The following is a 22,088-nucleotide window of genomic DNA, read 5'->3' as shown; positions in this document are numbered from 1 at the left end:
CATTTTGCTCAAATATAGGATAAATGGACGGCCGATTGGCGCAGTAGGCAGCGACCGTGCTTTCTAAGTCCAAGGCTGTGGGTTCGAATTCCACTTGTACACGTTTGTGTGATGAACATGAATGTTTTTCAGTGTCTGGGTGTTTATCTGAGTATATTATTCTTTAAAATATTCATCAGTACATTGAGTTCACATAACACGACCTATACTTTGGCGCTAGACCGTGATGCTTGTGTTGTCGTGGTATATTTCTTTTTTAACAATTCTCATTGTGGAAGGAGACCCGTGCCCTGTAATGGGTCGGTAATTGATTGAGGAGCATTGATGCAATTTAATTAAATAACTTGCACACTGCCACTTTAATATTCGCTCAGCTGGTAAAAGAAAAAGGGATGCTTGCTATTTCTTTGAGTTGCAAAATCCGGAATTAAATAATTTGCCAAAGAACCAAAGTAATCGACGTAGCCTATTTATTTATTTGGTATCTATGACCCATCACTACGCACTACACCATAACATAAATAGAATAATTAAAAACTAAACTAAATAAAAAAAAACTTACATAAAATATTAATATGCAATATAAAAAAAAGTTACAAATTAAAATTTCTGCATCCAGGCAGCCCTACGTGGAGTTTAATATGTGGTCTGGTAACGTTGAGGTGGATAGGATCTCAGGTGAAGACCATAACTCGACAATCGGTGTGTAGGGCAAACAGTAATCCGGTACAAGATTTTCTCGCTCGCAATCAATTAGTCGTTTTCGAGTGTAAAACTCTGTATCGTTATAGTAAAATGGACCTAATATAACTTGTATTAGAGTCGATCCTGTACTATCCTGTGTTAAGTAGTAGTACGTAGAGCTTTTTGTGTCGCTAAGCAGCTTTGTTGCAATGCTGTATTCCGCCTGCTCAAATGGATGGCCACAGGGTGGTACGTTGCGAGACGTGTTTCTCCACTAACCATCAGTTTGGCAATAAGCTTGGTCTAAATAAAAAACTTCTTCAAACGTTGTCAAAGGCCCGAGCCCGATTTATAGGCAAGTTTGAGCTTTAACACAATGAAAATAAAATCTATTTTACTTCGATGTTTAACTATTCCATACTCGAATACAGCACCTCGATTGCGAGCGAGCAAATGCTGTTCTAATGGCTACAGGTGGAGCGGCTAGTATCACAACCAACACAGCGTCTTCACCGGCGAAGACGAGGGCCCCGATTTCTGACGTCATCTGGACGTGGATCCTTACCACGGTCACGGGGGCGTTCGGACTAAACAATGATTAGTCCAAAAGTCCACCAAAATTCAGATTAACGTCGAACCGAGCCGAGGTCCGAGCCCTCGCAGGAGGCACCCTCGGGTCGACATCTCCCACTCTCCCCCCGATGTCGTCGAGCCCTGCGGCTCTTCTCACGGCGAGCTTTCGCGCACGCCCCACTCCCCCGGTGACGCCGTAGCAACCCCTCAGGTGGTTATCGGCAAGTGTCCATCCGAAAATCGAAATCGGCTAGTATCTGAAAGTGGCAACGATTGCTTGCGAGAGACTGAGAGTTGCAGGAAGAAGCTCATGTCAGCAGTGGTTACATATTCACTGATGATCAGTGGCGTGCATAGCATATCACTTTATATCATATGCACACGGTATGCAAAGTCAAAGTCAGATAGATATTTCTTTAATCAAATAGGCACATAGATGGCACTTTTGATGCGTACATTACATGTAAAATATAACAAAGTTGATGGCGATAACTAAATTCGTCAACTTAAAACTAAAGCTACGAGGGTCTAAGAAGAAGCCCACAACAAACTTAGCCTGCTGTTATTTTTGTTATCACCATCTCACAATTCATTTAAAACTATATATGCCGATGATATAAAGTGAAGAAAATCTCCAGTACGAGTTATAAATGCTTAAGGGTGGGTTTTTTATAACTCTTACAATGCCTATCCTTAAGTTTTTTATAACTCGTACTTTATATATTCTTCATTTTATGATATCATATCATCTGTATACTCCGTGTATATCGTCTATACACGCCACTGCTGATGATGTAATTGGAATACGTACATAGATGATAGAACGCCCTTTATAGTGGAGTAGGTTATCAGTTTATTTTAATCTATCAAGCAAAATGAATAGTGTCACGCAGATTAAACTGAACTGCATACTCAGTATTAACTAGTAGGTAGACGGTTCTAATCAAGAGATCATAATGCAGAGATTTATTGTTTTATTAAATATATATCTTATAACATGTTTCATCATCATTACACTACAGGCGATGCACGCCACAGCCTGTTGTGTGTGTGTTGGTTGAGCCTGAGTATGCAGTTAAGTTTAATCTGCGTGACACTATTCATTTTGCTTAATAGATTAAAATAACTGGTATGCAGATGTTATAAAATTAAAGTAACTCAAAATCACAAAACATAAATATTAATAATAATTCCTTTATTGAAGCAAATGCTCATAGTAGCAGTTCAATAAAAACAATTATGTACAGCGATGAAATTGGATGTAACATGGGCTTATATCTTAACTCTCAGTTGAATGGACACACAGTTTTGAACTACTGTTTACCCAACTCAAATTTAAAAGCTATTGTAGCTGCAATTTGTAGAAATAGGAATATGTTTGACTGTAAAACTAATTTAATTATCATAATGGGAAATAGAGGGAATGTTAACAAACCTGAGCTGATTAAACTTATTGATTCTTTAAATACATTAAATGTAAATAGTATTGTATTATACACATTTCCTTATTTTCATAACTTGCCACACCAAGAAAATACTATTAGGTATAATTTAAATATGACTTTGTACAATTTATGTACATATAATAAGAAATTTCATGTTATAGACTTTAGCAAATGTGCTAATCCTACTTATAATTTGTACCGAGATAGATATTACCTATCACACTATTTTAAACAACAGATAGCTGTTTCGCTATCGTATTTTTTTACCATAACAGCCAAGAACTTGGCTAAACCAGCTGCTTTTATTGAGCAGTGTAATAGTTTTGACATGAAAACCTTGGAAATTATTCCAAGTCATTTTAGTTTAAACTAGTTAAGGAGACAACAGAGGCTTTCTCTTGCTTAGAAAAGCAGACAACTGAGTCTCCCTCAGGCATATATGAAAAAAAATATAGTAAGGGGTCGCACAATGTACTATTAAACCAAAAATATAATAAAAAATCTAATTCTAATTATATCAACTTGGTTCACCAAAATATTCAATGTATTAGAGGAAAAGACTTAGAGATTGAATTATTTTTAAATGATTTTAACATTAGCATTTTATGTATAACTGAGCACTGGTTGAAAACCCATGAATATTTGTTTAATTTTGGTAACCACCAGGTTGGTAGTTCGTTCACCAGGGTTACAGCGATTCATGGAGGCTCTTTAATTTTATTAAATAAAAATTTAAAATTTAAAAACAGAAACGATATTGTTAGCCTTTCTGTTGAACGGACAATAGAGCTAGCCTCGGTTGAACTAGAGCAATTTATAATTGTTACTGTTTATAGGCCACCCTTGTCAAACTTTGAACTTTTTGAAAAGGTAATGGATGAAGTGTTATTTAAAATATCAAAGTGTAATAAAAAGTTAATAATATGCGGAGATTTTAATGTAAACATTTTAGAAAATAACTCTTTAAGTATCAAGTTATTGAATTTATTTAAAACTTACAATCTATCAAATATGTTCATGGAGCCCACAAGAATAACTGCTACTAGCGCCACCTGTTTGGATAACATCTTTACAAATATAATTCCTATAAGCAAAAATATTATTAGTAAATTAGACTCTGATCATTGTGGTCAAATTATTCAATTTGAAAATGTGAAGAAAAATGTTTCTAAACGTAAAATAACATTTGTTCCTGTAACATCCAACCGCATAGAGAAAATGAGATATAGCCTAGTAAATGACCTCCCATTCCTACCCTCAGGGGCGACTCCAAATGCAATGTACAGCTCCTTTTTCAATACCTTTAATAGACTATTTCATTCTATATTTACTAGTAAGTCGGTTGTGATTACTGATACATTAAATTTTAGTGAGTGGGCGACAGTTGAACTTCATAAAAATAGGCAAAAGCTGTACGAATTGTATGCTGAACGTCAATTTAACACTGGTGATAAGTTTGGGGATTATGTTAAATTGTTTTCCAAGAATTTTAAACGAGCTTGCCACTTAGAAAAGACGCGATACATCAAAAATAAAATTAAAAATAGCAGCAATGCAATCAAAACTACTTGGAACATAATTAATGAGGAGACGGGAAGAGTAACACCACGAAATATTAATTTTAAACTTAATGTAGATAATAAAGCCTTAACAACAGATTTCGAGGTGGCTACTGCTTTTGAAACCTTCTTTACCAACATTCCCGTCTCCACAACAGAATCATTAAACTCTTCACCAGATATGGCTCTCTCTCTATTAAAGGAAAATGTGCCTGAGTGTAACCATTCTTTTAAATTCACGCATGTTAGTGGCTCTGACGTTATTAAAGCCTTTAAATTATTAATTAATAAAAAAACAAATGATCTGTGGGGCATTTCAAATCATTAATTGATATTGTTGCACCCGATTTAGCCTTAATATTTAATAATTGTATAGATTGTGGTGTGTTTCCTGACTTAATGAAACTTAGTAAAATAGTTCCATTGTTTAAATCGGGTAGTACTTCTGACCCCACTAACTTTAGACCAGTATCCGTACTACCCACTTTCAGTAAAATCTTTGAAAAACTCATTTTAAATCAATTACTTTACCATTTTCATAAGTATAATTTACTTCATATTAAGCAATTTGGTTTCACACGGGGTCGCTCAACAATCGACGCAGGTGTTGAGCTAATACAAAACATATTTGAAACCTGGGAGGAGTCACGTGATGCACTTGGTGTGTTCTGTGACTTATCTAAGGCGTTTGATTGTGTTCAACACGAAACGTTAGTTAGGAAACTACACCACTATGGAATTCAGGGTGTAGCTCTAGACTTAATGAGTAACTATCTACGCGATAGAATTCAGAAAGTCGACGTAAATGGAAAACGGTCTAATGGATCAGTTATGAAAATAGGTGTCCCACAGGGGTCTATATTAGGACCATTTCTGTTCCTTATTTACATTAATGACCTTCCTTACCTTGCCAAGGATAAACACGGGATAGTTCTGTTTGCCGATGATACATCACTGACTTTTAAAATAAATCGACGTGAACTAGCTTTTGACGACGTAAACAACTCTCTCGCTAAAGTGGTACAGTGGTTTGAAGCTAATAATTTGGTTCTTAACGGAAAAAAAACCAAGTGTATAAAATTCACTTTACCTAATGTTAAACACGTGAAAACCACTGTACTACTTAATAATGAGGAACTGAAACTGGAGGATACGACAGTTTTTCTAGGAATAACGTTAGATTCTAAACTTCAATGGGGCCCTCATGTAAATAATTTATCGAACAGGCTTAGTTCTGCTGCCTATGCGGTAAAGAAGATACGCCATATGACCGACGTAGAAACTGCTAGACTGGTATATTTTAGTTACTTTCACAGCATTATGTCATATGGAATTTTACTTTGGGGTAATGCTGCTGATATTAGCACTATTTTCGTGCTGCAGAAGAGGGCTGTTCGTTCTATCTACAAAATGGGTCCGAGAGAGTCATTGAGAGATAAATTTAAAGATTTTAAAATAATGACAGTGTATAGTCAGTACATATTTGAAAATTTAATGTACGTCCATACATTTCTAAATTTAAGAAAAAATGTGACTGCAATAATTTAAACATTAGAAGTAAGAATAAACTTACAGTGCAATATACTAGGTTACATAAAATTCATAATTCGTTTAAAGGAAATTGCATACAATTCTACAATAAACTACCAATTGACATCTTGGAGATGTCTCTTAAAAAGTTCAAAGTTTGTATTAAACGTAAGCTTATAGAAAAGTCCTATTATAGTATAAAGGACTACGTAAACGATAAAAAAGCATGGGTGTAAATTATTGCTCTAACCAGGTTGCTCTTCTAATAATTTAAAATTACATTGTGAGATGGCGATAACAAAAAAAAAAAAAAAAAAACACCCGGCTAAGTTTGTTGTGGGCTTCTTCTTAGACCGGGACGCGTTTGGAACCCTCGTAGCTTTAGTTTTAAGTTTACGAATGTGGTTATCGCCATCATCTCACTACCGTGTAATTCTTATGTACGCATCAAAAGTGCCACCTGTGGGCCTACTTGAATAAAGATATTTTTGACTTTGACTTTGACTTTGAAAAAAAAAATCTATTACGAGTGATAAAAAACTTAAGGACAAGCATTGTAAGAGTTATAAAAAGCCTAACCTTAAGTTTTTATAACTCGTACTGGAGATTTTCTTCACTTTATATCTTCTACAGGGCATGGTTCTTATCCTACAATAAGAAGAGGTTAAGGCCGTAGTCCACCACGCTGGCCTAGTGCGGTAATCGGCATCAATGGTAGTATATGCTTAACTAATTGTAGAACTCACGCATTGGCGTGCATAGAGGGTATGCATAGGGTATGCAGATGATATAAAATGAAGAAAATCACCAGTACGAATCATAAAAAACTTAAGGATAGGCATTGTAAGTGTTATTAAAAGCCTAAGCCTAAGTATTTTTAACACGAACCAGAGATTTTCATCATTTTATATCATCTGCATACCCTATATGCACGCCACTGGCCATAGTCTACCATGCAGCCCTCACGTACATAATACATAGGTACTACACGTGAATTACAGCTCTAAACAATGTGCCTTGTTTAACCACAAACGATATTAGGCATTGGGTAGCACTTCTTTGAGACCTATTAGTTTTAATTTAGATATTTGTGAGCCACTTAATAAGTTCAAATGATGTCAATTCTGTCTCAATCTCTTGAGTCTTAATTATACCAAATTGTATGTGTGTTTTTTGCAAACGTCCTCAGCAATGTAAACTAAAAAAAAAATGAAAAAAAATTGTGTGGCATTCAAGTTAAATTATTTTTTAATTATTCAATTACAATCAGTTTTGTACATAGAATAATATATAAATAATTAAGTTATATACAGAACACGGATATAAAGTAAAGTATTATAATTATTGATATGATACACTTTAGTTACAAATAGTTACGTGTGGAAGTGGAGTGTGGAATATTTTAATATTTAAGTATATTCAAGAGATTTTGAATGGGTGATAGCCCAGTGGATAAGACTTCGTCTTTTTCTTCGGGGGGGGCCAAGTTCGAATCCCAGCACCTCTATCTTCTAAGTTATGTGCGTATTTTAAGCAATAGAAATATCACTTGGTTCAACGGTGTAGAAAAACACCGTGAGGAAACCTGCATGTCTGAGAGTTCTACATAATGTTCTTAAAGGCGTGTGGAGTCCACCAATAACTGGACGAGCGTGGTGGGCTACGGCCTTAACCCCTTCTCATGGTTCAAATTTTAAAATAGTGTCATCCCTTTCATCTCGTTCTTTGTAGAGAACGATAGCACTTATACCTACTTACTTTTCAGTTTAAAAATTTGTGCGCAATAGAATTTTGCCTTCGGCCGTTGTTAGTTACCTCCCTCCCGATAAAGAGGTGTTGCCAAGCGACTTAGCGTTCTGGTACGATGTCGCGTAAAAACCGTTTAGGATTATGAGTTGATTTAACTACCATACAGCATACTCCAACATCTTTGCTTACCATCGAATATATGCTTTTTTCTCAAGGTATTTGTACACCTACCAATGCATAAATTTGAACAATGTGTTAAAAGCCGTCTATTACAGCCACGTAACGAACTATGCAATTAATGAATTTCTTTCTTTAAAATAAATAAATAAATAAACTACGACAATACACACATCGCCACCTAGCCCCAAAGTAAGCGTAGCTTGTGTTATGGGTACTAAGATGACTGATGAATATTTTTATGAATTATATATACATAAATACTTAGAAAATACATATAAACACCCAGACACTGAAAAACACTTAATGCTCATCACACAAACATTTTCCAGTTGTGGGAATCGAACCCACGGCCTTGGACTCAGAAAGCAGGGTCGCTGCCCACTGCGCCAGTCGGCCGTCGAATTTTATTTTCAACATTCGTTTAAAAAAAACGAATGTTTAAAATAATTTTTTTTAAGTTGGAAAAGGGCAACTGCTTAGTTTCTTGCCGGCTTCTTCTCGGTAGATTCTACCTTCCAGGCCGGTGGTTGAGTCAAACAGACAGACTTAAACAAAAACATACATACTTCAAGAGATATATAGCAGGCATCTTACGGAGAGACGGAGAGGTGAGGAGAATAGGTACAAAGAAAGAACAAGTAGCATTCACACAAATGGCTACCTTGTGGCTTAGTGGTGGGCGCTGTGGTCTTATAACCGGGAGTCTTGGGTTCGTTCCCTGGTAGGGGATATTTTGGAATCTATATAATATCTGAAAATTGCCTGTACTGGTTCACCAATCCGCACTGGGCCAACGTGGCTTACTACGGCCTACAATATTCTCATTGTGGGAGGAAAACCGTGCGATTTACTGGGCCGTAAACGGTTTGATGATGTTGATAATCGATAAGGGTTCAAATATAACTGCGGTATCCCTAACAGGTTAGCCCCTATCATCTTAGACTGCCTTATCACTAACAAACAGGTAGGTAGGAGTTAGGGCTAACTCGTAGTGGAATAAAAAAATAAGAATATAATTACGTATAGAACACGTATATTATGTTTTTATACAAATAAATCAATTTTGAATTTCAATGTTTCTTATATATGAGTGAGACCTTATCTGTTCTCAAACAATGTAATTTTTTTCGCATATAATATAATACCCGAGCGTCGCTGATCAGTCGGCTGCAGATAACGTGGATACAACAAGTGCCGATCATGTTTGTATATAGCAAAATAATTATTTTACTGACCGTCGCTGTGAATTTTTGCTATGGATATAAAGTGCTTGTGGTGTTCCCGATACCTGGAAGGAGTCATTCGATACTCGGAGAGGGATACGTCAAGCATTTATTGGCAGCTGGACATGAGGTGATTATTATAAAATTCATTTCAATACTCTAGTAGTCGCTAAGGCTTCAGCTTTTAAATCGTTACTCTCTGAAGAGCAGAGAGGAACGATTTAAAACCCCGGCCTAAAAATTATAGGAGTTATGTGCATCCTCATCAAATGAACCGATAGACGTCCGCTGCTGTAGGGAGGTCCAAATTCCACGATTTTGTGCCGCTTAGATCCAGCTACTTGGGACACGCTTGATGTCGTCCGCCCACCTGCACTTACAACTGCGGGGCTGCCATTCCAGCACCTTGGGACCCCAACGTCCATCCTTTATCTGATCTATGTGCCCATTGCCACTTCAGCTTCACGACTCGTTGAGTGAGTTATGTGCGTTCTGAATTAATGAAATAACAATTTCACTTGCTTCAACGGTGAAGGAAAACATCGTGAGGTATTTTGTATGCACGAGAGTGCTCTATAAAGTTCTGGAAGGCGTGTGAAGTTTACCAATCCGCACTTGGCCATCGTGGTGGACCCTTCTCATTCTGAGAAGAGAGTAGTAGAGATTATAGTGACGGAGCTCGTCGAGGGAAGTATCTACTTCCGCCGCCAAGAAGCATTGCTGTGTTCTCGTCTGTGGGCATGGTTGCCGGTGTAATTACAGCACATACCCATGCCTCGGGTTAATGGACACAGGGTGGCATCTTCCTAGACGTTTTCCTTGCATGCCCTGCGAAGTATTGCTCTGTTTTTAGGCAACGAAATAAAAAGAAACCTTGGATTTTGGTGACATCATAGTAAATACTACACTACAGACAATTGTGTTAAACATGTCATTTATTATTCGAATGTCATTGCGAGTATGGGCCGTATCTAATGAATTGGTTTTAGGTAAACTTTTATTTTCATGAATGTAAATAAAAGTTGTTCCGTCATGTTATTTTTTTTATCATCGAGTTGCAGCTGTAGTTTCTAACGTGTCGCTGGGCGCACGCCTTGTCTATAATAAAAAAAGAAAATAAAAATTCATTTATTTCAAGTAGGCCGTCAAGTATGGCCGTCAAAAACTTCCATGATGTTCTTCAGAAAATCATGGAAGTATTTCAAAATCAGTCATTATTGCTATTGACCTTTCATTCCTTAAAGTACAGTGAAAAACTACAGTACCTATCCGTAATTGCAACTCAAATATTACATGATAGTGGGAAGGTATTTCTAAAACACAGACATACTCCGCTTTTATTTATTTCTATAGATTTCAATAACAGATCTTGCTTACATCTTGCTTTATACGAATACCCTTTTGACCCAAATTTGACTTCAATCTAATGTTTGCCCGCGTCAAGTCAAATATTTAAATCCCTATTTCACCCCCCCTAAGAGTTGAATTTATAAAAATCCTTTCTGAATTTTCTTCTCAGACGATTTTTCTTCTCAGTCGGTTCGCTCTGCTCAGAGCGGTCGTGGTCGTCACGACGCGGGACGGTTTGAAGGCCAATTGGCGCAGTGGGCAACAACCCTGTTTTCTGAGTCTAAGGCCGTGGGTTCGATTCCCACATAAAAAATGTTTGTGTGATGAACTGGGTGTTTATATGTATATTATAAGTATTTTATGTATATTATTCATAAAAATATTCATCAGTCATCTTAGTTTCCATAACACAAGCTACGCTTATTTTGGGGCTAGATGGCGATGTGTGTTTAGTTTAGTTTATTTATTTAAGTAGTGTGGCACGCTTGACTTTTTGTCGCCACTCTTCTCTGGCATCTGCCTTTCATGATTGCCAGAGAAGTATACGACGTTTGCCTTAGTGACAAAATGGCCGCTATCTTTCCAGTGCGTCTCATTTATACCATCGAGATAGCTCATTTTGCGACTTCTTCTCGGTAGAATGTGCCTTCCGAACTGGTGGTAGAGTCACTACAAACAGATATACCTGACGTTTCAAAAGAGCTTATTGGACTGGATTTCTTTATGAATAATGTTACAATAAACCTTATAACCAAACGAATTACTGAGTTATGCCTGCGTGGAATGGTGCCTACGGGATATAATTAACGGTCGTTTTGAGTCAGTTAGTCAGTCACCTTTTCCATTTATATAAGAATATTTGTTATGTTGTTTACAGGTGACTTACATAACTCCTTTGCCTGTGAAAGAGCCGCACCCGAAGCTACGTCAAGTGGATGTATCGGAAAATTTTAAATTTATGCCTACAGGTGAGTTTAAGTAAAATAAACCCACCACCGACTTTTTCTTAAAACGATCATGGTCAATACAAATCGACTTGTTGATTATTGATTTATATAGGCTAACTCTATCGCATGGACACACACGCATACTTACGCACAAACTCACACACCCAGACACTATTCAAACATTGTACCTACATATTTTTATATTTGTTTACAACGACATATTACACATACTAGCAGGTCTCCACAAATTGTTACTATATTTATTGTAGTGCTATATGTTATATATGATAAATATACTTATGAATAATATACAGAAATACTTATAATATACAGATAAACACCCAGACCCTGAAAAACATCTTATTCATGTTTGACTTGACTTATGTTCGTAACACAAACATTTTCCAGTTGTGGGAATCGAACCCACGGCCTTGGACTCAGAAAGCAGGGTCGCTGCCCACTGCGCCAGCCGGTCGTAAAACTAATAATGTAGTAATACCTATTCATTGGTTAAGAATAAAGGTTAAGTTTAAGTTATATTTCAAGATAAGTGCGTTGTTATCCTAAAAAAAGATTATCCTTAATTTATTGACATCAATTTACATTAAATATTTTTTTTTATTAACATGTAGGTATTCTCAAGGTTAGAATACCAAGGTAAACGCTACAACTACCTACCTACCAAAGTAAATGCAATGTAAACCGTTGTTGCTCTGTTTACTAGTATGCTGTGGAATACTTTAACAAATCGACTGTCTATTTTTTTTTTCCACATCCTTGAACATTTTGCCGGCTCGTTTACGTAAATTTTTCAACAACAAATCCTATTAAACCATATACAAAGCAATCAAAAAACACAATATTGGATAGAATCAGGCGTTACTTAGCGGGATTCCATGTTACATTATGGAAATTGAGCTTAATTTCCAATACTCAGCGAAAAGCAAGAGTTATTATAATTTCTTCAATCTTTATACTCAACACTAAACAGATCTTCGGCAATGTACCCTCTACGCACGTTACGTTGACTTTAAAAAGAATAATTTATATACAGCGATCTCTACCAGGCAACCTACCACAGGATATCAAGTTGAGAAAATGGGTTACAGTGTATCGATATCTATATCGATGCCGAAAATTAGTATTTGCCTTTACATCAGTCTTATAGCGACTGTAATTTTCGGCATCGATGGTAGGAGAACCGTAGCTTAATTGGAAAAAGCGCTCAGGCCGTAATTGCCAGAGAGTCGGTTCCGACAATTTTTATATGCATATTAAATTTATGAAATTGATAATTCCTCCAAGTGTAGGTTAGAATACTAATAAATAATTATAAAAAAAGTTAGTAAGGATATTAAGGATTTCGCCCGATGACCCAAAAAATCTCAGTATCAATGACCGGATGGAGTAATCCCAATGACCGCATCATCCTCACTTCAACCGATTGAAGTCCACTTTCCCGGTGGACATAGCTCTTTGTAGAATTTCCAAAATCCACGGTCCTGGGCCGCTTGTTTCCAGCGTCTCCCAGCGACTGGTTTGATGTCGTCTGTCCACATCGTTAGGGGCCGACCAACGCAGCGTATACCTATGCAGGGTTGCCATTCCAGCACCTTGGATGCCAAACGTCTCGGTTCCCACTTAAGTTTTGCGACTCGCTGTCGGTAACTCTGGTTCTTCTACTGGTCCTCATTTCTTATTTGATCACGTAGAGATACCACCAATATTATCAACCTTCTCCATTGCCCGTTGAGTGAATCTGACTCTTCTTATGAGAACCAGTAAGCGACATAGTAAGCGAGCCGTTAGGTAATTACCACAGACCTATTAAAATACGCTTAGCACTCAAAGAGTTTTTGTTTTTTTTTTCAGATATTTTCAACGTAGAGAAGTTTATGACCAAGGAAATAGATTTACAGGACTATTTCCTATTCCATGGTGTGATGCACGGTGTGCTATACAAAACGTATCAACTGCCAGTGATACAGAAGTTTATAAATGACCCAAAGGAACAGTACGATGTTGTAGTGATTGAGTGGCTTTACTCAGAGTTATCTAGTGGGTACGTATACGAAATCGACTTACCTACTTGAATAATGGTAATAAACTAGTGACAACTGTATTTCGTCTACGAAATATTCAGACGCCATTTATATATTGCTTGTAACTGCTATATCGCTGATGTCTATAGCACAGGGTTACCTAAATTAGGCAGCAGAGACCGTCCATACTTTTTGTTTGTGTATTACTATATGTAATCATGTTGCCACAATAAATCATTTTTTCAATTTATATCTTTAGCAGGTTAGCCTACTACCATCTTACACTAAATTTTACTTACTCGTCTTAATATGTATTCAATGTTTTCATTAAATATTAAAGAAAAAATTCCATAAAATAAAAACTAAAACTATAAAATGAGATGTTCTTTAAGAAGGTTTATCAATTTATCTTAACAAATTGAAAATAACCTTACCCTGAAAGTAACAAAATTATTGTTTGCATTTTATGACAAGTAAGAAAACGCCGAGCCCCGAAATTGGATGGGTTTAAGCGATTAAAATATCACTTGCTTCAACTGCAAAGGAAAGAAACCTGATTGCCTGACAGACACACCTACACAAACACAGACACGTCCAACTTAAAACACCCCATTATTTTGTGTTTTTTTTAAAAGTGATGGTATAATGAAGGTTTTATAATATTTTCAGGTTTTCCTCGGTGTTTAACTGCCCGTATATCTGGTCGTCATCAATGATTCCTCACACAGCAGTACTCTCTCTGATAGATGATCACGTGAACCCAGCCTATAACGTACACCATTTATCTCGGCATTACACAACGACCTTCTGGGACAGATTGCAGCACTGGTACTTCATAGCTAAACTTAGTTATTACAGATGGTGAGTTACGGAAACAACTATGTTTGATTTTGCAATTTACAGCTTTTTCCTATGGTGTTAAAGTTATGTTTCGCTTGCACTATAGCAGTGTAGGTAAATATATGGTTGACGATCCCTGGCACAATGGTAAGCGCAGCAGGGCTAGCACGGGCAGGGGATAAAAATTATATACCCCGATTATATCCCCTGACAAGGGATATATTTGCGTGCCCACCTGCTAAATCACTGGAACATGAAATAGGAGAAGTTTACCCCCGTTTATTAATACACTTATATTATTTGGATATTATTTCCACCTGCGCACAGGTGGAAATAATATCCAAATAATATAAGCTTTATCAACTCTCAGTGCTCTGAGAGTTGATAAAGCTGTGGGGTAAAGATAAATTTTAATCCTTTTTTTTTTTCACCACCTATAAACAGATAATCACTTCTGAGGTCATGCAAGGAATACATCCTGCAATCTACTACTACTAAAAAAATCCTCTACTACTACTAAAAAAAGGCGTTCTAGTACGATGCCGCATGGAAAGTTTGGGTTAATAAAACTGCCATACCACTCACATTTAATGAGACCTGGAATCAAACCCCGGGGCCCGGGACTTTAGAGCATAGCACTCACTGCTGCACCAGGGAGGTCGTCAAAATTGCCTATTACCGTGCTATTAAAGTAACATATTATTAGAGTTGACACAAATGACCTTCTGTATAAATATATACCGCTGGTAGTTCATAACTAAACACAGTTATAATAATGGCGATTTGCGAAAACGGTAATGGTGTGATTGTCTGTTTCTAATGGTGGTCCAGACTGCAGACGGTTAAGACATTGGCACCTTGGCTTTCATCTTTTCCTACAACGATTTAAATACTATACACACACTGTTTCATACTAACAAAATGGTATAGCGGTATAACATTAACTAACGCCATCTATACGTGAACTTTTACGACAAATACGAAACACTTAAACTGGGTCAAAGATAAAGCAATTTAGAAAACAGATGCGTCAACTGAACGAGTGGTTGAAATCAATACCTATTAATACGTCACACGTTATTGTCACGGTTGTACAAAATAAATATTAATAACATTGAAGTTAATTACGGTAGTGCCAGTCATCTATGCTACCCACCCTTTATCGGTCCACTACAGGGTACGGGCTCCTCACATTATGAGAAGAGGTTAAGGCCGCAGTCCGCCACCAGATTTCATTTATTTACGCTGCATTCTGTGTCCCCAACGACTGCAACAACTGGAAAAAAAATTGTCTTATGAACATGCATGTTTTTCATTGTCTGGGTTTTTATGTTTGTATGTTTGTATGTTTTAAAGTATTCATAAAAATTATTCACGCTACGTTTAATTTGGGGCTAGTGTGTATAATTGAATAATATTTATTAATTTATAATTCCACCAATCCGCCATTTTCCAACGTGGTAGACTACGGCCTATGCCCTGCAGGGTGATTACGTATCTCGTGGCAGGCAAGAGGAATAAACCTTGCAATCTTTACTGTGAAATGTCATTTTTGTATTTTTGTAGGTAGGTATGCAAGTGTCGTTTGACAGCAATGATCGCGAGACGAAAGATTCTTGCAGCTCGCCAACATGCCCGCGTCATAACACAACACACAATCCGAAAAAAAAAGAAAGAAGAAGAGACGCAAGCCTTTTGTGAGATACGTAATTACCTGTGGCGTGCTATGTATTGGGTTGAAAGAAAGAAAGAAAAATCGTCTTTATAAAATGTAAAATGTTACATTTGTGTCATAAATTTGCTTAAAATAAAAATGTGTAACAAAGGAGCTGGCTCAGTGTAGCTGCATACTTAAAAGGGCGACACTGGTTTTCCAGCCAGCCCCCTTATAAGTTGGTTATCGGTTGATGTGATAGTGATGATACATTCTTATTTCTAGGTCAGAACGCAACGAATACAATGAATATTTCAAGAACATATTCGGGCAGGCAACAATCAAGAGGGGCAACCAGCTGCCACATTTTGATGACGTCAGATATAACGGCTCTATGATGCTTGGTAACTCTCATGCGGTGACGGGAGATGGCATCGCTTTACCAGAAAACTATAAACATATTGGAGGTTACCATATCAAAGACACCGAACCATTACCAAAGGTAGGCTTTGATCAATGTCAAATAGCTTAGTACTGTCGCTTAAAGAAATATTTTTTAATATTGTTTACGTTTTGTTAAATTATAATCCTTATTAGAGATTGCTTTAGCGATAAGGCCGCCTTTGCATATATATATATGTATGATATTGAATACTGTTTGTGTTTTTTCCTGTGAATTTGTGTGCTATAAAGTTTTCATCTATCTATCTACGAGTATCTACCTTTATTTTTAGATCAACAAGGTATGTCAAATAAACTGTCATTTTAAAGTAATACTGCTTTGAGCGATGCTAGAATAGCAGCCAGATAAAAGGAACAATATTTTACGAATGCCTTAATTATAGCGATTCTGAGCTGTTTGTTTGTTGTTTTAATTCATTCAAATCAACATAATAGAACTAGGTGCAAAGGAGAACTGCATGTCATGAGGCATTTTTACCTGGTATTTGTGATACAGATAATGGGTGTGCATGGTAGTGAAGTTTTGATATTTTAAATTTTTGAAGTAAATATAAATATTGGCCCAACAAAGATAAAATATAAATACATATTATAATACATAATAGACCTTTAAGTAGATAATTGTTAGCCAATAGCACTTATTAACAAATGAACGGCTAATAATAGCCAATCAGATTATACGGTGATAACGTGATAAAATTATAACATCGTATGCCAATTTACCACGTTATCTCCCCTCGTCTATCAATTCAAGTTTTTAATCAATAACGTCCCGTTCACAACCGTGTTAAAAAACCAACATTACTAAAGAAAGTAATAAAGAAAGCATACTGTGTTGTACCTGCACCAATAAACACATACAATACGTTATTTTTAGCAGTAGCAGAGTTATTTGTAACAGAGCTCGTCTCCCGCAATGCTTATTTCTGCCGCTAAGCTGCATTGCTTTCTTCCGCAGGGTGATTACGTATCCCGCGACAAGCTTGCGACAGGCGTAAATTTTGCAATCAGTGCTGTAAAATGTCACTTTTCTGTACAATAAATAAACAAAAGATTGATTGCAAGATTAACGCCTGTCGCAACAACGTCACTTTTGTTTATTTGTTGTGGGTATAGAAAAGTGTCGTTTGACAGCAGTATTAAACCGCCTATACGGTTTAAACTGCGTGGTTGCAGGTGTAATAACATGCACATAAGTCTTAACATCCAAGCCTCAGGTTCATGCATATAAAGCGCGCCTTTGTAGGACGTGTTCCTCGCATGCCCTGCAAAGTGTTACTCTGTCTCCAGGCGTAGGTTTTCCAGATACCCAGCCACAGGGTACAAAATTATCTACTAAGATATACACTAATACAGATTCACAACCTTACATATACACATTCTTACATACATATAAATATATAATACAAAAGTGAGCAAGTGTGAAGCGGTGATAGCCCAGTGGGTAGGACTCTAACTTCACTTTCGGTGTAGGGAGTTCGAATCTCGGCACCTTTTCTAACGTATGCGCGTTTTAAGCAATTAAAATATCACTAGCTTTAACGGTGAAGGAAAAAATCGTGAGGAAACCTGCATACCTTAGAGTTCTCCATAATGTTCTCAAGGGTGTGTGAAGTCCACCAATCCGCATTGGGCTAGTGTGGTGGACTTCGGCCTTAACCCCTTCTCATTGTGGGAGGAGACCCGTGCCCTGTAGTGGGCCGGCAATTGGTTGGTATGATGATGATATAATAAACCAGATGATAAGACGGGTTAAAGCGCCAAGGAAAATATATTTGGAATAGTTTAAACACGACAGAAACGGATAAATGGATTAAGGGTTAAAGTATAGTTTTGGGAGTAAAAAGTGTGCTATCTGTAGTCGTTTACATGCTGCTAGTGACAGAGCACGCCTTATCTGGAATTCCATAGCCAACACAAAAGCATTTAGGGTAAAAGTATGTCCCTGTAATTTTCCACTGCATTTATCCTTTCAAATATCTTATTGGTTTTTTTTTTGTTTTCATGATCACCTTGAGACTAACAATTTTGTCATGAGATTTATAGAAATTCGAATAATTACGTGAAGCAGTGTTGTCGGAAATAGAATTATATTGGTTAAAACACCGAAACTTTTATCATGTAAGATACGTCGGTATATTATAACAATGGTAGCTATCTTGTCATCTTTGCTGTGAAGCATAACTTTTGTATTTTGTTGTTAGCAAAAGTGTCGTTTGTCAACAAAGATCGCGAGATTTACGCCTGTTGCAAGCCTGTCGTATGTAATCATTCTGATGCCGGTCCGCTCAGTCCACGCGCCCACTGTCACTTATTTAATGTTGCTAGGGTTCTGGTACGATGTCGTGAAGAAACCGATTAGGGTGGCGTGCATCTCTATGCATAGGGAAAGCACAGACTATGCAGATTATATAAAATGATAAATTTCTCCAGTACGAATTATAAAAAACCTAGGGATTGGCATTGTAAGAGTTATAAAAAATCTACCCTTAAGTTTTTATAACTCGTACTGGATTAATATAATTCATTTTATATAATCTGCATACCCTGTGCATACCCTCTATGCACGCCACTGATTAGGGGTATGGCTTATTACTGGCATTTGCTATACCTGTAACAAGTGAAGACAAGGGCTTACTTGTAGTTTAAAAAAATATTAAGTAATAAATAAACAACTTTTATTTAGAAATTTTCAAAAAACTTTGCAATTTAAAATATTTTTTTAAAACTGTTGAATTTTTATTCACTTTGCTATTCACATTTGATCCCTTTGAAAATATTGGTAATAAATAATCCTCATTGATTATGATATTTGCCACTAGCTGGCGTATAAGTCAAGAAGCGTGGAGTATATGACATATACTTACGACCAATACAAATTATTATTTTTAAATTGCGGAAACTACACAGACGTCCGACGTAAGCGTTACTTCCGCCAGAAAAACATCTGAGTTACTCCCTAGTCGCGCCTAAAGAAGATTTACTCCAAAAATGAAACTTATAAATATGCAAATTTCACTTGTAGGATTTGCAAAAACTGATGGATGAATCAAAGAACGGTGTGATCTACTTTAGCATGGGCAGTATGCTGAAAGGCAGCGGTATACCGGAGGCAACCAAGAGGAAACTTCTGGACATGTTTAGCGAACTGAAGCAAACTGTGATTTGGAAATTGGAAAAAGTTATTCCGAATGTACCAGAAAATGTGCATATTGTCACTTGGGCTCCACAGCCAGGTATATTGGGTATGTATCAAATATCAAAAGTACTTATATCAAAAGGCCTACCTACTTAAATATATGCATTTAATCAAGAAACGTAATGTCTAGGGCCTCAAGTCTGCCTTTGCAATTGATGTTATTGATCGACCGCTGTTGGTTGATAAATGACATCATGGAAGTAAATAAAAAAAAAAAGTTTAATTATTATTAACATAAAAAGCGGTCATAGCGCATTGGGCAGGTGCTCGACTTCACTTTCGAGGGCCGAGTTCGAATCCAAGCACGTACCTGTAACTTTTCTCAGGTATTTGCGTTTTAAGTAATTAAAATATCACTTGCTTTAACGGTGAAGGAAAACATCGCGAGGAAATCTTCATGCCTGAAAGATCTACATAATGTTCTCAAAGGTGTGTGGAGTCCACCAATCAGTACTGGGCCAGCGTGGTGGACTACGGCCTTAACCCTTTCTCATTGTGGGAGGGGACCCGTGCCCTGTAGTGGGCCGGTAATGGGTTGATACTTCTTTTTCTCATAAAGCGGTACAAAAACAGCGTTATACGGTTATTAAAAAGTGCTAGTGGCAATAACAAAGGGCAGGTAAAATAACGTTGGAAAAGTGGATGAAGTAATCATACTTTTACCTTAGAAAGGATCGTATGTCTTAGGTTAATAAAAGCATATACAACTTTTTTTTAGCTTGACGCTTGACGCTCGAAGCTTGACTTTTTTTTTTTTCAACTTTGATGGCCGAGTGGCGCAGTGGGCAGCGACCCTGCTTTCTGAGTTCAAGGTCGTGGGTTCGATTCCCACAACTGGAAAATGTTTGTGTTATATGACGATCGAATTATAAGACGTTGTCACGTCAAAAAATGTTTTTTTTGCTTGCAGCACATCCCAACTGCGTGCTCTTCATCACGCACGGGGGCCTTCTGTCTATAATGGAGACATTGAACGCTGGTATACCCATAATCGGAATGCCATTCTTCGCTGATCAGTATGTTAATATCGAGAGAGCAGCTGCCAAAGGATTTGGAATGGCAATGGATTTTAATGAAAAGACGCCCGATCTTCTGCGAGATGCTATAAAGGAGATGGTGGAAAATCCTAGGTAAATACAAAATGGTAACTTACGTCATAGGGATACAGAGTTGAGACACTAAAGCCCCTCGTTGCGAGATGCGCATTATTTTAATCAAGTTTACACGTTACAAATGTTACAATGCCGATAAGGTATCTCAGTCAACACTTAGCTTAGTTAGCCAGTAGCCACCATGGTAAGACGCCTCCAAATAACCCGTTTAATCCATATTTTTATTCTGAAACCTAAGTTTCCCACTAAGTTAATTTTAATTCGGTTGGCAGATACGATTACGTAATCTCAAACTTAATTTATCTACACTAATATATCTTCTACTAAAATGTAAAGCTGATGATTTTGTTTGTTTGTTTGAACGTGACGATCTCAGGAACTACCGGTCTGATTTAAAAAATTCTCTCAGTGTCGGAAAGCCCATTTATCGAGGAAGGCTATAAGCGATATATTATCACGTGAAGACTAATAGGAGCATAGCAAAGAAAAATAATGTTTCAAAACCGGGATTTTTTTCCTTTTGAGAGCTTCTGCTGCGTGCGCTGCGTAAATGGTTAAAGTTTTGATAAAATCATGTATCTCAAAGTTGTTACGCTTTAAAATTAAAAAAAAGTCCAGGACAGCTGTCTGTCTTTTAAGGTTGACTACGGAGAAAGTCGCGAGGGACCGCTAGTGCATTATAATAGTAAATGCGTTATTTGACGGTAACTCTCCACAGCGCCTAGCTAAATTCGTTGTCAACTGAGATACAGAATAGCCCTGGCAACTAATCATACTCTCTCCGTTCTTTTTCCAGCTACAAACAACGCGCGAAGGAATTTTCTGCCATCTTCAAAAACAATATTGTTACTCCGGGACAGCAACTGGCCTACTGGGTCGAATACGTGATTGAAACTAAAGGAACAGTCCATCTTAGATCTCCAGCAATACTTGCCAGCTGGTACAAAAAGTTCCACATAGATATAGTCTTCGTTTTTGTATTAGGATTCATTTTAGTCATTAAACTTTGTAAATCTCTGCTAATGTTAATTAAAATAGACGACAGTCAGAAGAAGAAAAAATCTTAACTTATTGTATGTGTAAATAATAAGTAATTTATTATTGTTATTTTATTACAATTGGTGACACAGATTTTGGGTTTTGTAGTTGAATAAAGTTAGCGAAACAACACGAAGCTTTGAATAAAAACTTTACCTACGGCAGTGTTAGCATGAGCAGGAGACAATTATCTCCCCGGGGAAAGGATACAAATTTATCTTCTCACACAGCTTTATCAACTCTCGAAGCATTGGCTCAGATAAGTGGAAATAATATTCAATTGACAAGGTTGCTTGGAAAAATCCGGCTCCGCTTTCAGCTCTCACAAGATAGAAAAATTAATGTTAAAATGTAAAATGTAAATTGTTGATGTAAAAGAGCAACTGCAGAGTTTCTTGCCGGCTTCTTCTCGGTAGAATCTGCCTTCCGAACCGGTGGTAGAGTCACTACAAACAGACAGACTTGACGTTTCAAAAGTGCTTATATTAGGCGTACTTGAAA

The 22,088-nt window shown here is 37.0% G+C and overlaps 1 protein-coding gene across 1 annotated transcript; it reads left to right on the top strand.

Moving 5' to 3' along the window:
• The first annotated feature begins 8,879 nt into the window (after positions 1 to 8,879).
• LOC120633744 (UDP-glucosyltransferase 2-like) lies at positions 8,880 to 21,811 on the top strand. Its single transcript, XM_039904074.1, has 8 exons — positions 8,880 to 9,073; positions 11,171 to 11,261; positions 13,113 to 13,302; positions 13,952 to 14,143; positions 16,062 to 16,278; positions 19,264 to 19,483; positions 20,348 to 20,567; positions 21,346 to 21,811. Exons 1-8 carry the CDS (start codon positions 8,921 to 8,923, stop codon positions 21,614 to 21,616), a joined length of 1,554 nt encoding a protein of 517 aa, XP_039760008.1. The 5' UTR covers positions 8,880 to 8,920; the 3' UTR covers positions 21,617 to 21,811.
• The last annotated feature ends 277 nt before the right edge of the window (positions 21,812 to 22,088 follow it).

This window comes from Pararge aegeria, chromosome 22, assembly GCF_905163445.1.
Source record: "Pararge aegeria chromosome 22, ilParAegt1.1, whole genome shotgun sequence".
Lineage (NCBI taxonomy): Eukaryota > Metazoa > Arthropoda > Insecta > Lepidoptera > Nymphalidae > Pararge > Pararge aegeria.
This window is presented reverse-complemented; position numbering and strand designations above follow the sequence as displayed.

Coding starts and splice junctions, on each gene's coding strand:
- LOC120633744 (XM_039904074.1), top strand. CDS start 8,921: ATGTTTGTATATAGCAAAATAATTATTTTACTGACCGTCGCTGTGAAT. Junction 9,074..11,170: donor TATTGGCAGCTGGACATGAG/GTGATTATTATA, acceptor TGTTGTTTACAG/GTGACTTACATAACTCCTTT. Junction 11,262..13,112: donor TTTTAAATTTATGCCTACAG/GTGAGTTTAAGT, acceptor TTTTTTTTTCAG/ATATTTTCAACGTAGAGAAG.